Below are 23,376 nucleotides of genomic sequence, written 5' to 3'. Positions count from 1 at the left end.
AAGTCCAGAAGAGAAGATGCTCCGTTGACTGAGATCCGGGTCGGGAAATTGACAGTTTGTGTCAGTCCCAGTGAGTCGCAGAAGTCCTTTGCTGAAGAGCCATGGCTGGTGAGAGAGGTAACCACACCCAGCCAACTGGCATGGTGACAATTGAAATCACCACATATGAGGAAGAGAGAGTTGGGATGGGTAGATAGAAATTGGCCCATATACCCTTCTACCCTTCTTCATCCTCCTCTCTCCTCCTCCCCTCTACCCCTCGCTCCTCTTTATCCCCATTCTCTTCTCTCCTCTCCTTCCTCTCCCCCTCTCTCCCAGATTCTGCTCCCTCTTCCCCCCTCCACACCATATCCCCCTACACCCCTTCTTCCCCTCCCCTCTTTCCCCCACTCCTCTCTTCCCTACTCTCGTCCATCCCTCTCCCCACTCCCCTCTCTCTCTCCCTCACCCTCCTCACTCCCCATTGGGTAGTTTGCCATTGCCTTCCCAGCAGTGGTTCAGGCGGGAATTTGTAGATGGTGATATTTTGCCAGTGACAGCTTGCACTCTTTTTTTTTAGTAGAGACTCCTTCTGAAGGACAGCATCGGGATCCTTAACATCCATCAAATAATGGCGTTAGATGGGATGCTCAAGTTAACGTCCATCGGAGGGACGGCACATACGTTGACGAATCACCCTGTCTGTGAAACACCAGGATGACAGTTTATAGCTGGGCCGAGATTCGAATGCAGACCAGACAACTTAGAGGGGAGCATGTACCTTGAGGACATCCTGTCAGCCAAGGTTGTATTTTTAACGCACTGTTAATAAACAAACTGTGATTCCATGTTGTATTTATACATTTAAAATGCATCCCTTTTGGTATAATGCATTTCTTTTGGCCAAACGTTGAGCTTTGTCTGCATGTGGAGCTTTACAAAAGTAGCACCGGAAGGGGCCACCGGAAATTTAAAAAAACTGAATGCACAAACACACGTACAGACACGACACTTCGCATTATATTGTTGGGGTTTTGAGAACCCTGCACTGTGTAAAGTGTTGTACATATACCCCTTTGTAAATAATTATTTGTGTAAATACCTCCATTCATTGTCAAGGTCAAAGGTCGTCCCCTAGTTAGTCCACATCGCAACACGTAGCGAACCATAGGCCCTCTTCATAGTTATTTCATTATTATGTGTTTCAGGTAAGGCTGTGTTTCCAATAGTTTGACTCTACGTTGCATTAATCAAATAAGATCGGCCCCATTCGATCCATTTTCTCTCCCTCTCCAAATTGTGGTACGTCGTTGGCAGCAGCCAAAACTCCATTGCGCACGAGGCCAAGAACAGGAAAAAGGGGGAGGAGCCGCAGGATCACAGGCGTGGCATCAACTCGTCATCGGAGGTGGAGTCAGCCAGCCCTAACCAGCCAACCAGCACCGTGGTGAGCGAACCGGTAGGCGTGCCCTCGGAGCCCGTGGCTTGATACGGCCACGAGCTATAAAGGCGGGCACGGGGGACTGCTTCGAGAGATGAGTAAGAGGGCAGAGGACCGCAGCATCGAAGCACGGAGAGGTACGCAGGAGGGAAGTACCCAGCTACTGAACCAGACGAGTGATTGCATCATCCCCCCTACGTGAACGAGACGCGAAGCTGCCAGCCGCTTTTCGCTGCTGAACCGGAGCGTGGACGTTTGAGCGGGACCTCGACGTCGTGCCACCGGCCCCGGACCTTCCTGCCTGCCGGCTCCTTGGACCGTGTCCCTCTTCCAGCCATTTCCGACCATTGCAATTTCCCTTTGTCGTGTAAGTCCGTGGTCTGTCCTTTGTGTTGTCTGGGATTCCGTAATTAAGACTGTTTAAGACTTGCCCTGTGTATCTGCTTCTTCCTCTTCACTGTAAATTGCTTTCGTTTCTTCTTCGGTTTCTTTGGTTTTTGTAAATAATTAATAAATACCTGTTATTTCTTACCTTTGGTTTCATTCTCCCCCGATCGCTTTAGTCTTTTCTCCCTATTGAATATCTGTGGCACGATTTCGGCAGAACCGCTCATGAATCGGGTTAGTCTATTGCTAACGGCTCGGATTCCGGATTGCTAAACCGCTCGGCAAACTCCATCTTGTCCGGGATTCGAGCGGGGCTATCCACCTGCTTTGTGGAGGGATTGGCGGAGGTGTCCGGGAATCCCTTGACCAATCACCTTGGCCAATCCCACCCCACAAAGGAGCGGGGTAGTTCCAGGAACGGAGATGGCCAGCTTAACAAGAGAAGGGGATTAACCCCCCCTTTCCAAGGGGAGTGCCGTACTCCGGTTCCGTAACAATATAATAGATCCAGCAAATAATTTGTTTATTTTAGCTCTTCACCATCCTCATGAGGAAAAACATTTAACTGTTTCTGTAGATGAAGTGGTCATGGCTTCTTTAATAATTGTGAAGAGTTTTTACTGGTACAGAAGTATGTCCCTTCGTTATTTACAACTCGATTAGTGGAACAGGTACCTGCAGTCTTGAGAGCGTGCAAGAATATGTAGACAATTCACCACTATTGAAACATCAGCACCTGGAGTGGAGCACAAGGGTGACATTGCTACCTGTTAGTTTCTAGTCTCATAAAGCATGGCTCCAGGCACAGTCTCAGGCGAATTTGATCATACATAAAATTTTTATATTCCTTCTATTCAATTTTGTTTTCTCTCGAAACAATAATACACAATGCTTTACTGTTATGGCAAAATAATAATAACACATGTTGCAGTGAAAAGGTTTTAGTACTAGAATAGTACTCGGTAGAACGCACACCTCCACCAGGCTGAACAGTTTACATTTTGTATTCCACTGATAGGCCGGATCTGGATTCGGACTTGTACCAAAATCTAATTAACTTGTTCTTGTCACCGAACCAACTCATCTGCCTTGTTTTGTCATAACCGTCCACAACGTTTCGAAATATCATGCTATATATCGTTTTTGGCCCCATCACTCAATGGTGAAGAATCACTTAAAAAATTATAGTACATCTGGCCGGATACGGATTTGGATCTTCATCAAAACTGAATCAATTCGTCCTTGTCACACATCCAACAAGTCCACCGAATTTCGTCCAGATCCATCCATAACTTTTTGAGATATCGTGCTCACAGACAGATAACCAAACAGACAAAGACAGAGATGAAAACACAACATCTGTCTACCTTCAGTGGTGGAGATAAATATGATAAAGTATGTTGTTTGGACTTGTTGATTATTTCCTGCTGTAGATTGCGTGTTTTCCAGTTTCTTTTCAAGCTACTCATATAAGCTTTTATCAAGCTTCATGATCACCGTCATATATACTGGATCTTGAAATATAACAACCTTGATGTAAATAGATATTTACAAAGAAATGAGAACAACGTGAGCAGGTAACAAAGAAATAAGATCAATTTTGCTCATGGAAAACAAGATTTTGCAGCTCTGTGGAAAATATAGTTTAAGATTTTACCAAATGTGGATATCCGTTCCCGAATGAGGCCCGCGAGTCTGCAGAACAGGCTGTAACAGAGGAAAAGAGCAACATCACACTGTTAGTGTTAGTAATGTATCATTACTGTTAGTCATTCACTGAAGAACTTCATTTGCTGTATTATAGTGGAGAGGTAAATGGTAATCGAGAGGCTTTGCAGTTGCTTTTCAAGAACTGCTTCTGCTTAGCTTCCACGAGCCCCAATACCTGTATGAAATGAATAAGTAAGGTACAAGTGTTTACACTGCAATTGAGCAATGACTAAGATAAAAAATTTAAATGACTGAGATATAAAAGTGCTGTGATAGAATCATTGCATTATTTTATCCTATTTTATTATTGCATCACAAGATCAATCGGTCGATGTTTCAGTCTGGAGTATATGAATAAATTATAATGACTGAATCACTTTTCCAAGAAACAAAAAACTATTGATAATGGATGGAGCAAGTAGGATTGAAGGGAGGGTTGGGGGTGGACCGGGGAGTGCGTGGTGGGGAAGGGGACGGGGGACGGGGGACGGGGGGATGGGAGCGGAGGGGAGGAAAGAGAAATAACTATTAAGGTGGTTCAGGCAGGAATTAGAAGGTTGATAGAGAAGAAGAAAAACTGATAGAGAAGATTTTAAAAAAAACTGTAAAGAAGATTGTAAGAAAAACTGATAAAGGACATTGCTAGAAAAATTATTAGAGAAGATTTGTAGAAGAAAAAACTGATAGCGGTGATTGCAAAAAAAAAGCTGTTACAGGAGATTGTTAGAAAAAGTGACAGAGAATATTCTTCGAAAAACTGATAGAGAAGATTGTAGGAAAAAGTGGTAGAGGAGATTGTTAGAAAAAGTGATAGAGGAGATTATAAGACAAAGTGATAGAGGAGATTGTAAGGAAAGCTATTAGAGGAGATTGTGAAAAAAAGTAATAGTGGAGATTGTAAGAAAAGGTATGAGAGGAGATTGTTAGAATAAGTGATAGAGGACGTTGTAAGAAAAGGTATGAGAGGAGATTGTTAGAAAAAGTGATAGAGGAGTTTGTAAGAAAATGTGATAGAGGAAATTGTAAGAAAAAGTGATAGAGGACATTATAAGAAAAGGTATTAGTGGAGATTTTCAGAAAAAGTGATGGAGGAGATTGTAAGAAAATATGACAGAGGAGATTGTAAGAAAAAGTGATAGTAGAGATTGTTAGAAAAAGTGATAGAGAAGATTGTAAGGAAAGATATTAGAGGAGATTTTTAGAAAAAGTGATAGAGGAGTTTGTAAGAAAATGTGATAGAGGAAATTGTAAGAAAAAGTGATAGAGGAGATTGTAAGGAAAGCTATTAGAGGAGATTTTTAGAAAAAGTGATCGAGGAGATTGTAAGAATAAGTGATGGAGAAGATTATAAGGAAAGCTATTAGAGGAGATTTTTAGAAAAAGTGATAGAGGAGATTGTAAGAAAATGTGATAGAGGAGATTGTTAGAAAAAGTGATGGAGAAGATTGTAAGGAAAGCTATTAGAGGAGATTGTTTGAAAAAGTGATAGAGGAGTTTGAAAGAAAATGTGATAGAGGAGATTGTAAGAAAAGCTATGAGATGAGATTGTTAGAAAAAGTGATAGAGGAGATTGTAAGGAAAGCTATGAGAGGAGATTGTTCGAAAAAGTGATAGAGGAGTTTGTTAGAAAAAGTGATAGAGGAGTTTGTAAGAAAAAGTGATAGAGGAGTTTGTAAGAAAAAGTGATAGAGGAGATTGTAAGGAAAGCTATTAGAGGAGATTGTTTGAAAAAGTGATAGAGGAGTTTGGAAGAAAAAGTGATCGAGGAGATTGTTAGAAAATGTGATAGAGGAGATTGTTAGAAAAGCTATGAGATGAGATTGTTAGAAAAAGTGATAGAGGAGATTGTAAGGAAAGCTATTACAGGAGATTGTTTGAAAAAGTGATAGAGGAGTTTGTAAGAAAAAGTGATAGAGGAGATTGTTAGAAAAAGTGATGGAGAAGATTGTAAGGAAAGCTATTGGAGGAGATTTTTAGAAAAAGTGATAGAAGAGTTTGTAAGAAAAAGTGATAGAGGAGATTGTTAGAAAAAGTGATGGAGAAGATTGTAAGGAAAGCTATTGGAGGAGATTTTTAGAAAGAGTGATAGAGGAGTTTGTAAGAAAATGTGATAGAGGAGATTGTAAGAAAAAGTGATGGAGAAGATTGTAAGGAAAGCTATTGGAGGAGATTTTCAGAAAAAGTGATAGAGGAGTTTGTAAGAAAAAGTGATAGAGGAGTTTGTAAGAAAAACTGATAAAGGACATTGCTAGAAAAATTATTAGAGAAGATTTGTAGAAGAAAAAACTGATAGCGGTGATTGCAAAAAAAAAGCTGTTAGAGGAGATTGTTAGAAAAAGTGACAGAGAATATTCTTCGAAAAACTGATAGAGAAGATTGTAGGAAAAAGTGGTAGAGGAGATTGTTAGAAAAAGTGATAGAGGAGATTATAAGACAAAGTGATAGAGGAGATTGTAAGGAAAGCTATTAGAGGAGATTGTGAAAAAAAGTAATAGTGGAGATTGTAAGAAAAGGTATGAGAGGAGATTGTTAGAATAAGTGATAGAGGACGTTGTAAGAAAAGGTATGAGAGGAGATTGTTAGAAAAAGTGATAGAGGAGATTGGAAGAAAACGTATGAGAGGAGATTTTACAAAAAGTGATAGAGGACATTATAAGAAAAGGTATTAGTGGAGATTGTTAGAAAAAGTGATCGAGGAGATTGTAAGAATAAGTGATGGAGAAGATTGTAAGGAAAGCTATTAGAGGAGATTTTTAGAAAAAGTGATAGAGGAGATTGTAAGAAAATGTGATAGAGGAGATTGTTAGAAAAAGTGATGGAGAAGATTGTAAGGAAAGCTATTAGAGGAGATTGTTTGAAAAGGTGATAGAGGAGTTTGAAAGAAAATGTGATAGAGGAGATTGTAAGAAAAGCTATGAGATGAGATTGTTAGAAAAAGTGATAGAGGAGATTGTTCGAAAAAGTGATAGAGGAGTTTGGAAGAAAAAGTGATAGAGGAGATTGTAAGGAAAGCTATTAGAGGAGATTGTTCGAAAAAGTGATAGAGGAGTTTGGAAGAAAAAGTGATAGAGGAGTTTGTAAGAAAATGTGATAGAGGAGATTGTTAGAAAAGCTATGAGATGAGATTGTTAGAAAAAGTGATAGAGGAGATTGTAAGGAAAGCTATTACAGGAGATTGTTTGAAAAAGTGATAGAGGAGTTTGTAAGAAAAAGTGATAGAGGAGATTGTTAGAAAAAGTGATCGAGAAGATTGTAAGGAAAGCTATTGGAGGAGATTTTTAGAAAAAGTGATAGAGGAGTTTGTAAGAAAATGTGATAGAGGAGATTGTAAGAAAAAGTGATGGAGAAGATTGTAAGGAAAGCTATTGGAGGAGATTTTTAGAAAAAGTGATAGAGGAGTTTGTAAGAAAAAGTGATAGAGGAGATTGTTAGAAAAAGTGATGGAGAAGATTGTAAGGAAAGCTATTGGAGGAGATTTTTAGAAAAAGTGATAGAGGAGTTTGTAAGAAAATGTGATAGAGGAGATTGTAAGAAAAAGTGATAGAGCAGATTGTAAGGAAAGCTATTGGAGGAGATTGTTAGAAAAAGTGATAGAGGAGTTTGTAAGAAAATGTGATAGAGGAGATTGTTAGAAAAGCTATGAGATGAGATTGTTAGAAAAAGTGATGGAGAAGATTGTAAGGAAAGCTATTACAGGAGATTGTTCGAAAAAGTGATAGAGGAGTTTGTAAGAAAAAGTGATAGAGGAGATTGTTAGAAAAAGTGATAGAGAAGATTGTACGGAAAACTATTGGAGGAGATTTTTAGAAAAAGTGAGAGGAGTTTGTAAGAAAAAGTGATAGAGGAGTTTGTAAGAAAATGTGATAGAGGAGATTGTTAGAAAAGCTATGAGATGAGATTGTTAGAAAAAGTGTTAGAGGAGATTGTAAGGAAAGCTATTGCAGGAGATTGTTTGAAAAAGTGACGGAGGAGTTTGTAAGAAAAAGTGATCGAGGAGATTGTTAGAAAAAGTGATAGAGGAGTTTGTAAGAAAATGTGATAGAGGAGATTGTTAGAAAAAGTGATAGAGGAGATTGTAAGGAAAGCTATTGAAGGAGATTTTTAGAAAAAGTGATAGAGGAGTTTGTAAGAAAATGTGATAGAGGAGATTGTTAGAAAAAGTGATGGAGGAGATTGTAAGAAAATGTGATAGAGGAGATTGTAAGAAAAAGTGATAGAGGAGATTGTTAGAAAAAGTGATCGAGAAGATTGTAAGGAAAGCTATTGGAGGAGATTTTTAGAAAAAGTGATAGAGGAGTTTGTAAGAAAATGTGATGGAGGAGTTTGTAAGAAAAAGTGATAGAGGAGATTGTTAAAAAAAGTGATAGGGAAGATTGTAAGGAAAGCTATTAGAGGAGATTGTAAGGAAAGCTATTGGAGGAGATTGTTAGAAAAAGTGATAGGGAAGATTGTAAGGAAAGCTATTGGAGGAGATTTTTAGAAAAAGTGATAGAGGAGTTTGTAGGAAAATGTGATAGAGGAGATTGTTAGAAAAAGTGATGGAGGAGATTGTAAGAAAAAGTGATAGAGGAGATTGTTAGAAAAAGTGATGGAGAAGATTGTAAGGAAAGCTATTGGAGGAGATTTTTAGAAAAAGTGATAGAGGAGTTTGTAAGAAAATGTGATAGAGGAGTTTGTAAGAAAATGTGATGGAGGAGTTTGTAAGAAAAAGTGATGGAGGAGATTGTTAGAAAAAGTGATAGGGAAGATTGTAAGGAAAGCTATTAGAGGAGATTGTAAGGAAAGCTATTAGAGGAGATTGTTAGAAAAACTGACAGAAAATATTTTTAGAAATATTATTGGAGAGGATTTTTAGAAAAACTGTTAGAGAGGATTGTTAGAAATTTGTTTGATAAAACCAGTGAGAGAAAACAAAATAGAGAAAAACAGTGAAAAAACAGTTTTTAGAAAACAATTAAGAATAACAGTTGGAGAAAGACAAATATAGTAAAAACAATTCGACAAATCAATTAGGGAAGTAGGTGAGAGAAAGAAAATAGAGAATACTTCTAAAGAAAAACAGTGCCTACCTAACGACCATCTCCTTTTCACGTGGTGATGCATTACTACCTCCAGGCATCGGCCGGGCTGGGGTTGACAGGAAGTACTGCCGATGGTTATGGAAGTACTGATCGATAAGCGGGAGAACCACCTGCACCACATTCACCAAAATTAATCTGAGACCCAAGCATCCCTTACAAGTCACAAATCAATCCTTTGTTTGAGAAAATTGCGACAATATAAAAACCTATCACACTCCTCAAGTACCTGGTAAGGGCTAACACATGATGGTTGTTTGTACTAAATGGCATTGCATAAGATTCTGGAGCATCTGGGTACATTGTCGAAGAATATTGAAACATCTACTATATGATCAGAAAATAAACAGAATGCAGTGTAATTGTACACCCAAGGTGTGGGCAAGGGGGTTAACAATGGGAGATGCAGAAAATAGGGCAAAATGGAGAAGATTGTCATGGGGCCCGCAAGGCTAACCCCCGCTCTAGCAGGGATAATGGCCTTAAAATGCCTGTTGTTGTTGTTGTTGTTGTACTCAATAGTGAAGAAACTTTTTTTTAAATTCTCGGATCCGTATTCAGATCTTCACCAAAATATAATTATTTCGTCTTTGTCACACACCCAACCTGTCCACCAAATTTCGTCCTAATCCTTCCACAACTTTGAGATATTCTGTTCACAAACAAACAGACAGACATTGATGAAAACATAACCGCCTTCCACCTTTGGTGGCAGAGGTAACAAAATCATATTAGAACAAACATCTTGTGTGTTATGCATGCAAAAGATCCAGGAAGGGGTGCTTGCTAAGTCTAGCACCATGAATAGTGGCTGTTTGCTTTGTGTTTCCCAGCCAATCCTCCCTCCCCCTCCCAGTCTCGCCCCACCACCCTCACCACTCACATTTGCTGTTAATCTCCAATGATGGTAATCCCATGTGGTGATATTATATTCATATTAATATATATATTCACCTTTGCAAAAAACTTCAATTCCTGCTCATTAGATGAGCGCTGGTCCCTCGATATAGTTGATCCCGAATCCGCTACATTACACAGAAAGAAACACTGTTTAAATCACTTAAAGTTTAAAGGACATTTTCTGATTTTACTTTTCCATGTATTTTTCCAATAAATATATTCCTCTTGGTGCATTCCCCCTCTCCAAACCTAGTCATACCGAGCAGCGCGATGAATTCATAGGCACTGTTCACGTACTCTATCAGCTTCTGCACGAATCCATAGGCAAAGCGCTTCTCGATAGAAGTCGCATCTAGTTCAATGTCCTTCATACCTCTAAAAACAGTAATGACAAACACAATTCGTTAAAACATCAAAATTAAATCAAGTTGAGGATGGATTAATGTCTTACCAGTGCATAAGTGGGATTAAAGAAATAGAGGTGAATCTTTCAAAATTCCAAGTTAAAATAAAACATTATTAAAAAGTAAATACTGTATAAAAAACAAGGGGATATGAACCTCTTGGTGACCCTAAACTCCAAGCATGCCTCCCATAACGCATGTTCTGCAGAGTAGTGCTGTACCCAAACCGAATTGCCGAACTCAGCAAGTTGTCCTTCCGAGCAGAGTACGAGTCAAACTGGGTTTGTGTTACGACCTCGCCCCTTTGAGGGGAGGGCTCGGGGTACTAAGTATTGGCTCTGGAGGTCCTCGTCGACGTGCTCAGGAGATAAATACGTTCCCCGTATGTGTCGTGCCGTCTAGGCAATTAGATGTGACCGAGTGTGGAGTTATCATCTAAATGCTGGCGCTGATTTTAAATGACTGTCACCTAAATTAGATGCGCTAAGTGATTGTTCTAAGGCATCCAATGGCGGGAATATCACGTAGGGGAAAAGGGGAATGTACACGTGCTTGTAGATTGTGTGAAATTACTTGTATTGCCCATCCTAAGTTTTCCCACCTTTCCCCATTTGAATTCGCCAACTGCCATTTCTCCTGCCAATTCATGCTTGTTGTAATAGATCCCTGAAAGTATTGATATCGTGTCTTGACTTATCCTGCTCGAGTTTGGCCCAAGTGATTATTGGTGTGATAGATGATAGGGTGTGGCACGTAACGCTGGTTCACTCAGCCAATTAATATCCATTAAGCAGCTGCCAGCATGGTTCTCCAACTGCTTCAATTATCTCACAGGTGTGGTAAACTAACCCAGGGCATGAATAACCGGCCAGAAGTGAATGTTGTAGATGGCGTAGGTGGCCTTTTGATAGACACATCGGATTTTCTGAGTTATCTGGGCCTTGTCGTAAAAATAGTAATGAAATAATTAAATAACTAACACAGAAAAGGTCACAAGACGAGTTCAACAAGAGGGCCAATAACTGCACAGCACAAACAGAAGAAATATTTGCAAGGATATAAATAAAAGACAGCTTTAATGGAGAAAAGAAATTCTGGCCGTTCTGAGGTGGCATTCTGGTGCCAGTCATCAGTTGCTTTGTACTGTACATCACCATGCCAGAGTGCTTTGTCTATCAATCGCTTTTGCTATCCCAGCTAACCCACAGATGTTGGCCCAGCATCAGCGACAACGTTGGCAAATCGACGTCGCATTAACACCATATTGGCAATATTGGACCGACGTTGGAAATCCGCTTGCGACTGTTCCGAACTTTGCTGATCCATTGCAATGTTGGCTAAACATCGGTGTGCTATCTGGGTTTAAATCTTTTTAATAAATGCAAGTCAGGACTACACTGGTGGTACATCAATCAATTAAATAATTTTGGGGGTTTATGACATTCATTGTTCTGAAAGTACAAATTCTGTGCTGAAGTTGTGACACTAACAGACTGTTTGAGAGTCTGACGTTAATATGTGGTCAGAATCCTGAGAAATGAGAAAATGGCCAGAAGCAATCATACATACGTGTACCTATACCTAGTTCACTGGACACTTACATTGTCCACCTTAGTTCAGAGTTGCACTGACCGTGTAATGGCATATCCATTCATCTGAAGGAACTTGAGCAGTTCCTGAGCCTTTTCTCTATCTTTGGCCTTTTCCTTTGCTGTGAGTGTGTCGTACGGAACAAGGAGAGGGTGAGTCCCTCCTCCTGTCGGGCAAACATAGTCTAACGTCAACGTTTATCTCATCAAAGGTACAGTCACTTACTTTAAAAGCAAAGAAAGTGTTAAAAGCAATTATCATCCATAATAGGAACGATATGGAAATCATGAATGAAGAAGAATGTTGTGTCCATAGTAATTCTTAAAGCAAAATAAAGAAATAAATAAATATTACATTACATTATTAAACATTCTTATTACATTATTATCATTGTTATTACATTATTAAAGTGAAAAATATTACATACCAAAATAACATGCAAGTGGATTCATAATAAATACTCTGAAAGTAATCTCAGCCTGAGCTTGTTTCCATTCCTCAGAGAGCAAGTTTGTAATTTAACAAAGATAGTCAGTGGGATTCAAATCTTGAGTGTGAGCAGCTCCACACAAGTACACAATGCTCAGACAATCCACAAAAGTCTTCATTTTATTGGATCTCGTACCTTTTCCATCAAGCTCGATCTTCTTGTTCTTTGCCCAGGTGTTGTGGTAATTCTCTGCCAGCTGTTCAGCCATAGACTAGATGTAGCGTGGTTTGGGGATTCGGGGTTGTGTACAAATATCTGAGTCATCAATCATGTTATGGTAAATGACTGTGCACAATATTGTTATGGATATGGCTAAGGGGTTAAATGGGAATAAATTAGAATGCTTATTTCATAGTACATTTTAGCATAAGCGTATTTAATTAATGTAGTGGCAAAGCTTTGTCGAATGAGGTTTTTAGAAAAGCTCTTGTCCTCTCTTCCCCCAAAGTTTGTGTATATGCTCCCATGTCCCCACCTCTGTGTTTTAGGTGGTTTTCCCTGATGTGATCTGTCTGTATATGTCATTCCCATTAACAGCACCTAGGTGCATGTGGTCCAATGGGGAGAACCGTGCACGGTGCCACATGAACCAAGCAGTCAGGGCAAGTATGTGCACATGGCACCAGTGACGCCGAAAGAGATGTTGGTGTACGTTGCTTGCGTGAGGACAGGAACACATGGGACCACGCGGCTCCAAAAAGGTGGGGGTGACTGTTCACGTAGAGTGGTTGGCAGACCGAGGGGCCACTCACAGAGGAGTTAATAAAAGACGCCATGCGTAACATGAAAGCTCTCCCTGCATCCAGCTTTTCCCTGCTCCAGTGGTTCATTATGGTCCTGGTGCTGGTTCTTCCTTCAGACGTTCCCTGCCCCCCCCCCCCCTGTTTTTTGTCCCAAGAGTCACCGTGGGAAGCAACTGCACTACCCAGTCGCCAGCACATAAGCAAATTAAGGGAGGGACCTCTCACACCCTTCCTTACTGGCAGGCGTGCCGGTCTTTAGAGACCCAGTGACCGTTAGAACATAAAATTAGAGCGGTCGATGGCAATCCATCACAAATGCCAATGCTTCCCACCTAAAGCAAAGTCGAAAAATGGCATAAAGTTCCACCAGAAACGACACAATATTGAGTTTAAAATATTTTCCCTGGTTTTTTTTAACCCTTTGATCCTAAGTCCCCCACCCCCTGGATATGTCATGCATCTCCCAATGTGGATTGCATATACAAAGTTTCATCGAAAAAAATGTTTAAAACTGTGCCCATGATTGCGTTTTTGGAAATTTGTCCTTTTGACCCTTACCGAGAGAATGGGGCCGGAGATTATACTACTCTCGTACCTTCTTGCTATGTGATGATCATGACTACTAAATTTGGTGAATTTCTGCACAATCATTTAGGAGGAGATAGCGTGACAGACGGACGGACAGACGGAGCCCATTACAATATGCCCCTGTCTTCTTCTTCTTTTTTTTAAGGAGTGGGGCTAATCATTGTCTGTCTCTATCAGCTGCAATTAACGCACTAAAACCTCAACGATTAGAAACAAATCAAAGTAACCATCATTGATCGCTGAAGTTTCAGTACCCAATGCCTTTAGTATGACATTTAAAATGGAAAAGATCTTTGGAATAAAAAATATATAATGGAAAGAATTAAAAAAACTTGGAGATACAAACTCCAATTGAAAGCTGTTCAGCACAAAAGCTTGGAACAAAAGTACAATTGAAAAGGAAATGGTAAACTCCCTCAAATGGACTAAAACACAATGACGTAAACCATTCGAGGATGATTTTCAGAAAGCAAAGGCTAAACGAGGATGATAGCTTAAGCCGTGAAAAGTGTTGCCATGGTTTCACGTAAGAACAACACAGTAATTAAGGTATGGAAACAATACCCAACAACAAGTGATCTTAAAATGGAAACATCCTGCATGGGGAACAGATATATCAACAACAATTTGGCCAAAACATGACGCCAAATATTTTCCTCTACAATACACCTTTCAGCTGAGAGTTCATTTGCGTTTTAAAACAAAAACACAGCAAGATGCATTCTAAAGAAAAAATACATTGCACATGTTCAGAGCTATATTATCAATTAGTGGATTTCACCTGGAGGTCACGGGACAGCGCGACACTGTTGAGGTCTGCCGGTCGTGGTGTGTAACCGTCCGATGGTGTCTGTAAGCATACCAAATGAAATACAATCTGTATATCATCCTGGTCATTGAGATAATGCAAAAGAGGATGTTTGAGATGAGATCAGGACAAAGAAAGACAACTCGATAATTCCGCAGAACAACTAATGGCATGTCTGGGCCTTTGTCTTACAGACACAACAAATATTGAGTGAAGGCAATCGGGAAAAACAAACCGATATAAGGGTAAAACAGTGTGGTTATCAGGCTATCAAGGGTAAAACAGTGTGGTTATCAGGCTATCAAGGGTAAAACAGTGTGGTTATCAGGCTATCAAGGGTAAAACAGTGTGGTTATCAGGCTATCCCTCGGAACAAGGGTAAAACAGTGTGGTTATCAGGCTAACAAGGGTAAAACAGTGTGGTTATCAGGCTATCCCTCGGAACAAGGGTAAAATAGTGTGGTTATCAGGCTATCAAGGGTAAAACAGTGTGATTATCAGGCTATCCCTCGGAACAAGGGTAAAATAGTGTGGTTATCAGGCTAACAACGGTAAAACAGTGTGGTTATCAGGCTAACAAGGGTAAAACAGTGTGGTTATCAGGCTATCCCTCGGAACAAGGGTAAAATAGTGTGGTTATCAGGCTAACAAGGGTAAAACAGTGTGATTATCAGGCTATCCCTCGGAACAAGGGTAAAATAGTGTGGTTATCAGGCTATCAAGGGTAAAACAGTGTGGTTATCAGGCTATCCCTCGGAACAAGGGTAAAATAGTGTGGTTATCAGGCTATCAAGGGTAAAATAGTGTGATTATCAGGCTATCCCTCGGAACAAGGGTAAAACAGTGTGGTTATCAGGCTAACAAGGGTAAAACAGTGTGGTTATCAGGCTATCCCTCGGAACAAGGGTAAAATAGTGTGGTTATCAGGCTATCAAGGGTAAAACAGTGTGATTATCAGGCTATCCCTCGGAACAAGGGTAAAATAGTGTGGTTATCAGGCTAACAACGGTAAAACAGTGTGGTTATCAGGCTAACAAGGGTAAAACAGTGTGGTTATCAGGCTATCCCTCGGAACAAGGGTAAAATAGTGTGGTTATCAGGCTAACAAGGGTAAAACAGTGTGATTATCAGGCTATCCCTCGGAACAAGGGTAAAATAGTGTGGTTATCAGGCTAACAAGGGTAAAACAGTGTGATTATCAGGCTATCCCTCGGAACAAGGGTAAAATAGTGTGGTTATCAGGCTATCAAGGGTAAAACAGTGTGATTATCAGGCTATCCCTCGGAACAAGAGTAAAATAGTGTGGTTATCAGGCTAACAAGGGTAAAACAGTGTGATTATCAGGCTATCCCTCGGAACAAGGGTAAAATAGTGTGGTTATCAGGCTAACAAGGGTAAAACAGTGTGGTTATCAGGCTATTCCTAGGAACAAGGGTAAAACAGTGTCGTTGTAGGCTATCCCAAGGAACAGGGTTCGCGTTCCTGTGGTATGATTGTATCCGTCAGCATGTTCAGATACACGTGTTGATCGACAGTCCTGCGCAGAATGATAGGTGCAACGACACCTTTGCAGGACAGGCCAGCCCACACTGTCACCCCAGGTTGATTGAGCTGTTGCTCAATCGTGACTTTAGGGTTTTCAGTTGCGTGGTACACACAATTGTGCCGATTAACGGCACCCGATAGCTTAAAGTTTGCTTCATCGGACCACACGATTTTGCGCAGAATGCTGTCACCCTCTCGTTCCTCGTTCAGGATGGCTTCGCAAAAGTGTGGTTATCAGGATATCTTCAAGTTTAAAATGTTCTCTGGTCCAAGGAGAAATCCACAGAGCCATATTGTAGCAATGCTTCTTCACCAACAACAGACAATACAGATCTCACTCTCACCTGAGAACTCTGGGTCTTCATTTGTGTTGCCATAGCATCAGCATCACGTGAGCGCTCAATCATCCAACTCAATGCCAGCATTGTTTTTATGGATTCCTTGATTGGCCAGCGGTACGTTTCCTTTTCCTGTACAAAGGAAAATGTGACAATAATGGACTTAGGAATAAAGAAAAAAGGCCAAACAGTCTGCTCTCGGACAACTTGAGCAGCTAGATAAAACATAATGTCAAATATTAATTTTATAAAAAACACAAAACTTTTGAGACTGCATGTGTGTGTGTGTATATATATATATATATACATTCATATACTGCACATACAAATATACAATGCATTCAGAAAGTATTCAGACCCCTTCACTTTTTTCACATTTTGTTATGTTGCAGCCTTATGCTGAAATCGTTTAAATTCATTTTTTCCCTCATCAATCTGCACTCAATACCCCATAATGACAAAGAGAAAACAGGATTTTAGAAAGTTTTGCAAATTTATTAAAAAGAAAAAACTGAAATATCACATTGACATAAGTATTCATACCCTTTGCTATGACACTTGAAATTCAGCTCAGGTGCCTCCCATTTCTCTTGATCATCTTTGAGATGTTTCTACACCTTGATTGGAGTCCACCTGTGGTAAATTCAATTGATTGGACATGATTTGGAAAGGCACACACCTGTCTATATGAGGTCTCACAGCTGACAATGCATATCAGAGCAAAAACCAAGCCATGAGGTCGAAGGAACTGCCTGCAGAGCTCAGAGACAGGATTGTGTCGAGGCACAGATCTGGGGAAGCCTACAAAAAAAAATTCTGCTGCATTCAAGTTCCCAAGAGCCCAGTGGCCTCCATAATTCTTAAATGGAAGAAGTTTGGAACAACCAGGACTCTTCCTAGAGCTGGCCGGCCGGCCAAACTGAACAATCGGGGGAGAAGGGCCTTGGTAAGAGAGGTGACCAAGAACCCGATGGTCACTCTGGCTGAGCTCCAGAGATCCTGTGTGGAGATGGGAGAAACTTCCAGAAGGACAACCATCACTGCAACACTCCACCTATCTGGGCTTTATGGCAGGGTGGCCAGATGGAAGCCAAACAGTTCAATCTTGGTTTCATCAGACCACAGAATCTTGTTTCTCGCAGTCTGAGAGTCCTTTAGGTGCGTTTTTGCAAACTCCAAGCGGCTTTCATGTGTCTTTCACTGAGGAGAGGCTTCCGTCTGGCCACTCTGCCATAAAGCCCAGATCGGTGGAGCGTTGCAGTGATGGTTGTCCTTCTGGAAGTTTCTCCCATCTCCATACAGGATCTCTGGAGCTCAGCCAGAGTGACCATCGGGTTCTTGGTCACCTCTCTTACCAAGGCCTTTCTCCCCCGATTGTTCAGTTTGGCCGGGCGGCCAGCTCTAGGAAGAGTCCTGGTTGTTCCAAACTTCTTCCATTTAAGAATTATGGAGGCCACTGTGCTCTTGGGAACCTTCAATGCAGCAGTGATTTTTTTGTAGGCTTCCGCAGATCTGTGGCTCGACACAATCCTGTCTCTGAGCTCTGCAGGCAGTTCCTTCGACCTCATGACTTGGTTTTTGCTCTGATATGCATTGTCAGCTGTGAGACCTTATACAGACAGGTGTGTGCCTTTCCAAATCATGTCCAATCAATTGAATTTACCACAGGTGGACTCCAATCAAGGTGTATAAACATCTCAAAGATGATCAAGAGAAATGGGAGGCACCTGAGCTAAATTTCAGATGTCCTTGCAAGGGGTCTGAATACTTATGTCAATGTGATATTTCAGTTTTTTCTTTTTAATAAATTTGCAAAACTTTCTAAAATCCTGTTTTCTCTTTGTCATTATGGGGTATTGAGTGTAGATTGATGAGGGAAAAAATGAATTTAAACGATTTCAGCATAAGGCTGCAACATAACAAAATGTGAAAAAAGTGAAGGGGTCTGAATACTTTCAGAATGCACTGTACATATACTGTACATACATATATACATATACTGTACAAACATATATATATATATATATATACATATACTGCACATACATAAATACATATACTGCACACATATATATATATATATATATATATATATATATATATATATATACCTATATATATATATATATATATATATATATATATATATATATATTGTTGCGGATATGGCATTTGGCCTCCATATCCGCTTGTAAATATTCCCCTATTTCCCCAATACTCCCCAACTATCCCCAATCCCCCATTCCCTAGTCCCATTGCCTGTAAATAACACTCTGTAGAACCGACCTTCCCCTTTTTCCCCCATTAAATGTCGTGCCCAGGTCCACCGCATCTCACGTAGACAACTTTCGGACATCTTGCTAGTTATTCTTAGTCTATGTCAGTTAAGGACTCGTTTCCATTAATTCTGACTCTTCGTTGCACCAGAATGTGATTATATGGCACCAGTAGTGAGTTTAGGACCTTCCCATACCTCCTCCCATCTTCTTCCCCAAACAACAACTACAACAACAACTACAACAACTACAACAACGGCGCGCGCGGGGAGTGTGCGTCCTCACTCCGGCTCGGTTAGCCGCCATTACCCATGTGCGCCGACGGGGTTACCACGAAGGGGCTGCCTGTCGGCCCCTCGTCAAGGGCGGAGCCGGTAACCCCCCGCACCCAATGAGAAGCAACGGGCCGATTCCATCTGGGGCGGAGCTAACGAGCCGAGGGCGTGTCACTCCCCGCCGGAGATACGCAGCGACTTACCGGATGTGAAGTCAGATGCGCCTGAACTACGGAGAGCAAAGGACGCCACCCCCAGCGCGACGATACCTCCCCGCATCTTTGGACCGGACCGGGTCGATTCTGTCCTTGAGCCAAGAGTGCACCTTGAGCCATCGACTGCCCGCTTTCCTTGCCATCAATCCCCGTGTGAGTCAGTTTTGTCCTGTTTATCTGTGGTCTGTCGGGAATTAAGATAAGTGTGTCTAAGTGCCTATCTTTCTATGCTGTCCCTCTCATTCCTGTAATCTAACCTTCCGCCATATTATAACCTCCTCCGGAGGTCTTGAGAACCGTATCCCTGGTGTCGTGTCATTTTAATCCCAGCCGTTGTGTCCTTTTCCTTCATTGATCTAGCGTAGCGCGGCTCGGCCAAGGTTCGAGTATAATCGGGTAACTTGTGCGGACACGGCGGCCATTCCGCTCGGCCCACCATAACATCAAAGTCGTGTCCGTAACAATTGGTGTCAGGAGTGTCGGATTCGGACCTGGGACTAAATTTATTAGGCCCAAATTTTGGAACACCAATTGTACCACTAGGGTAACAATTGGTGTTGGGAGGTAGAATTCGATCCGGAGCGCGTTTCCCGCGCTCGAAATTATAACGGCGAAATTTGATTGTGTTTTACAAAATATAAAAACCCGAATTTTGAAAGTCGCGCTATGGCAGACCAAGTCGGCTGGGGTCCGGTAGAGGAGAGTGAGGCAGGGTCGGTCCAGGACCAAAATGGGGGACATAAGGAGAGCGAAGCAGTGAGGGTAGCAGACGCACAAAATAGCGTCGTTGCGCCCGACGTTGCGGGCGCGGAAAATGGCGCCTCGCAGATGGCCACGGCGTCCACGCCCGCGACCGTGGTAGCGCCACCGGGGGATTTGAATCTTTTTTTTATGCAAATGACGGCCCTTATGGAAAAGAATAGTGAGCAATTGGGAGACCAAATTAGAGGTTTGAAAAGCAGTATGGGACAAATGGGGAATCGGATGGATGCTCAGAGTGAGCGATTAGAGGGCCAAATGGGGGTAATGAGGGACGAAGCGAGGGGTACCGGTGAGGGATTAGACAAGAAATTAGAGGGGTTAGACAATGGGATAGAAGGGGTGAAACATGGGTTAGGGAGTAGAATAGAGGGATTAGACAATAGATTAGGGGAAATACAGGAGGGGTTAATGGGGGTAGAAAACAGAATGGCCGTTCAGGAGAATCAAATGGAAGGGATGAAAAAGGGGTTAGAGGGGTTAGAAAACAGTATGGAAGGCAAATTGAGGGACATGAGGGACCAAGCAGAAAGGGAAGTTAAACAAATGGGGCAGCAGATAGAGGGGGTCAGAATGGGGGTAGAAACCAAACTGGATGCTCACAGGGAGGAAATGGAGCAGATGAGGGTGGCATCTGGGCAGGAGATGCAAGTGATGGGAGAGGAGATCAGAAGAGGAGTGAGTGAGGAGGTCGGAGGAGTGCGCGAGGAGGTGAGGCACTGTAAGGAGCGCATGGAGAAGGAGGTGAGAAAGGGGACTGTAAAATTGCAAGGGGGTATAGAGGAGTTGACGCTGGGAGTAGAACAACTGACAGTGGGACAAAAGGAGTTGGGGGACCAGGTAAAGAAGAACACAGCGGTAATAGAGGGTTTAAAATCGACACAGAAGGAGATGAAAAAGGACGTAGGGGTAATTAAAAAAGAGTGTCAGACGGTACATGAGGACCTGACGAGGAAAATGGACAAGGTGGTAGAGGTGATGGAGGTTAAAGAGCGGGAGGTGCGGGAGCACATAGCAAAAAAATAAAGTGGAGTTAGAGGAAGAACTTAAAGGGGCGCACGAAGAGATGAAGGAGGTGAAGCAGAAATTAGAAGAAGTGGAAGAAGGGGTGAGCGAAATTAAGAAGCGACGGAGAGAGGATAAGAAAGAGATAAAGGAGGAAGTAAAAGAATTGGTCCAAAGTCTGTGTTCGGATCGTGATGATGTGCTCATTAACCGGATGAGGGATTCGCAGGTGATGGAGGAGAAGCGAAGAGAAAGAGGACCCGGTGTAAGTGGTGACCAATATGGTCGTGCGTATGATGCGCCAGGTGATTTAATAAGCTTGGGGGTCGAGATAGACCCGGATGTTCGTGAGAGGCCACGAGTGAGGTGTATGGCTGGTCCGGAGGGTATGGAACGAGAGGTGCGAGGTGTGGGTGAGCAAGGTTGTGGTGGTATGGAATGGGTAGCGGGTTGCGGAGGTGTGACCCATGCATCGACACCAACAGGGGTAGTTGTTGGAGGGACCGGGGAGGCACGAGAGCCCCTTGGGGGTAATGTACTGTGGGGGCCCGGCCGGTTCGGCCCCGCGCTGACCCCGCAAGGGGCGACGCACGGGGTCCGGCAGGCGGGCAACGACTCGCATACGAGGTGGTCCCACAAGGTCCCACTCGCGCCGTATGACGGCAAGAGTGATCTACGCGCGTACCTGGCGCAGTTCGACTGTGTGTGTAAGGGCAACGGTTGGGGTGAGGACGAAGGTGGAGTACACCTGGTGGCCGCATTGCGCGGCGCGGCGGCGGAGGTGCTGACGGCATTACCAGCGGGTGCTCTCACCCTGCCAGCCCTCCGCGACGCCCTAATTAATCGATTCGGCATAGAACAGCAGAGCGAGCTTGTTAAAGCTCAGCTCGCGCTGCGAAAGCGCAAGCCCCAGGAAGCCATCGGGGAACTTGCCCACGACATTCACCGCGCAGTGGGGATCGCACATGCTCGCATGGCAGCGGATTTCCCGGGAAAGCCTGGCGCTGGACCATTTTATCCAGGCCCTCCCGGACATTGAGCTCCGGCAACAGCTCGCCATGTGGCGCCCGCAGACTCTGAGCCAGGCGGCTGACGCTGCGGCCCGTTGGGAAGCAGCGAGGCCCCTGGCCCGGGGGGGCGAGCGTCTCGCAATGGCGGTCCGCTAGGTGGGACCCCCGATGGAGGGCGGACCCCTTAGGGGGCCCGCCCACGACGTGGGTCCTCACCTGGCGGGCATGGTCCGGAGGCTGGTGGACCAGCGCCTGGCGGGACCTGGACCATGGCAGGCGGCCCCGGAGGTGGCCCGCGGTGGACCACGAGCGGGTAATCCAATTCGGACCTACAGGGGGGGAAATTTGGAATTCCGGAGACAAGCACCTTACCAGGTGAGGTGCTACACTTGCAACCGTCTGGGTCACCTGGCGCGGCACTGTCGAGCCACGCGCCGGGATGATCCCCGGCGGTTGAGGTCCTCAACTCCGCCCAGGGGAGAGCGGGTTAGCCGACCCCAGACACCCCCCCACCAGACCCCGGGGAACTAGAAGGTGTCGGGCACGTAGGGCGGTGTTCGGCAGAAGAGGATGGAGGAGAGCCCTCATTGACGCGACAGGTCATTTATTGTGGCCAAATTGGAACCGGTAGTCTGACAATTAGATGCAAAATTGCCGGCGTGGGGGTAGACGCCGTCGTGGACACAGGAGCTAGCGCCACGATCATCAGCCCTGTGGTCCTGGATTCGAGCGCAGGTGGCTGGGATAAGATCCAGCGCCTGCAAAATTATAGTTTGCAGCTTGCTACCGGGGTAACGGCCCCGATCATAGGGCGTGGTTCTGTGACCCTCAAGTTAGGGTCGGTAAGGAGGGAGATAGATGTTTGGGTGGCGGAGGTGTGCGACCCATGTTTAATAGGGTTGGAACTGTTGACTGCCAGCGGCTGTAAAATCGACTTGTGCCGGGGGATCCTGCAGGTGGGAGTAGAAGAGCTGCCGTTAGGGGGAGTGAGCACGGCCGAGAGAGCGGAGCTGGAGGCTTCCGAGGCCGTGACCATCCCCCCAAGGGCCGAGGCGATAGTGCCGGCCCGGTGGGCAGCTCGCCCAACGTGGCAGGAGTCCTGCGGCCTGGTCGAACCGGTGGCAGCGCAGTCCATACCGGGTTTAATCGTGGGCCGCACCCTTGTAAAAACGGACGGACCGGTAGTGGCCGTCCGAGTAATAAATATGAGTACAGAACCACGCACTATAGTAAGGGGCACGAGGGTAGCTGGCTGCACCCCAGTTGAGGAAGTCGCGACAGTGAGGGGCGAGAACGTCCAGCCGAGCCGACCCCGGGGGGAGCCTTCAATAACAAGTAGGAATTGGCCCGATCCCATTTGCGAGATGGTAAATCGTAGTAGCGTAGAGTTGGGAGGTACCCAGAGGGAGGCCTTACACAAACTGGTTGGGTCCCATTTGGACCTCTTCTCCCTGTCCACCGAGGATATTGGACGTACGGGCCTGGTGAAACATCAGATCCACACCGGTGAGGCCCGGCCTATTCGTCAGGCCGCCCGACGGCTCCCTTGGAGCAAGAGGGCGGAAGCTGACGAGCAGGTTGAAAAAATGCTCGACGCAGGCGTGATCGAGCCCTCGGGAAGTCCTTGGATGTCACCTGTTGTGCTGGTCAAAAAGAAGGATGGGACCACGCGGTTCTGCGTGGACTATCGCCAGCTAAACAACGTGACACTCAAGGACTCATATCCCCTGCCAAGGATTGATGACACCCTCGATGCCGTTGCGGGCTCAAATTGGTTCACAACTTTGGACCTCAAGAGTGGGTATTGGCAGGTGGATATGGATAGGGCAGGGAAG

At 43.7% G+C, this 23,376-nt stretch overlaps 1 protein-coding gene across 1 annotated transcript in view; it reads right to left on the bottom strand.

Annotated features, from left to right (window-relative positions):
• LOC137436654 (ryanodine receptor 2) overlaps positions 1–23,376 on the bottom strand; it is a 344,268-nt gene that overhangs the window by 152,925 nt on the left and 167,967 nt on the right. The window contains exons 56-64 of the mRNA XM_078786637.1: positions 16,008–16,133; positions 14,092–14,160; positions 12,115–12,190; positions 11,532–11,655; positions 9,755–9,870; positions 9,550–9,620; positions 8,587–8,708; positions 3,465–3,514; positions 2,483–2,543 (exon numbers count right to left, since the gene is read on the bottom strand). Coding sequence (XP_078642763.1) covers positions 2,483–2,543; positions 3,465–3,514; positions 8,587–8,708; positions 9,550–9,620; positions 9,755–9,870; positions 11,532–11,655; positions 12,115–12,190; positions 14,092–14,160; positions 16,008–16,133 — 815 coding nt within the window. The remainder of the gene's footprint in view (positions 1–2,482; positions 2,544–3,464; positions 3,515–8,586; positions 8,709–9,549; positions 9,621–9,754; positions 9,871–11,531; positions 11,656–12,114; positions 12,191–14,091; positions 14,161–16,007; positions 16,134–23,376) is intronic.

The sequence above is a fragment of the Myxine glutinosa genome, chromosome 11 (assembly GCF_964187855.1).
Source record: "Myxine glutinosa chromosome 11, kmMyxGlut1.1, whole genome shotgun sequence".
Lineage (NCBI taxonomy): Eukaryota > Metazoa > Chordata > Myxini > Myxiniformes > Myxinidae > Myxine > Myxine glutinosa.
Note: the sequence above shows the minus strand (reverse complement) of the source record. Positions and strands in the feature narration are given on the sequence as shown.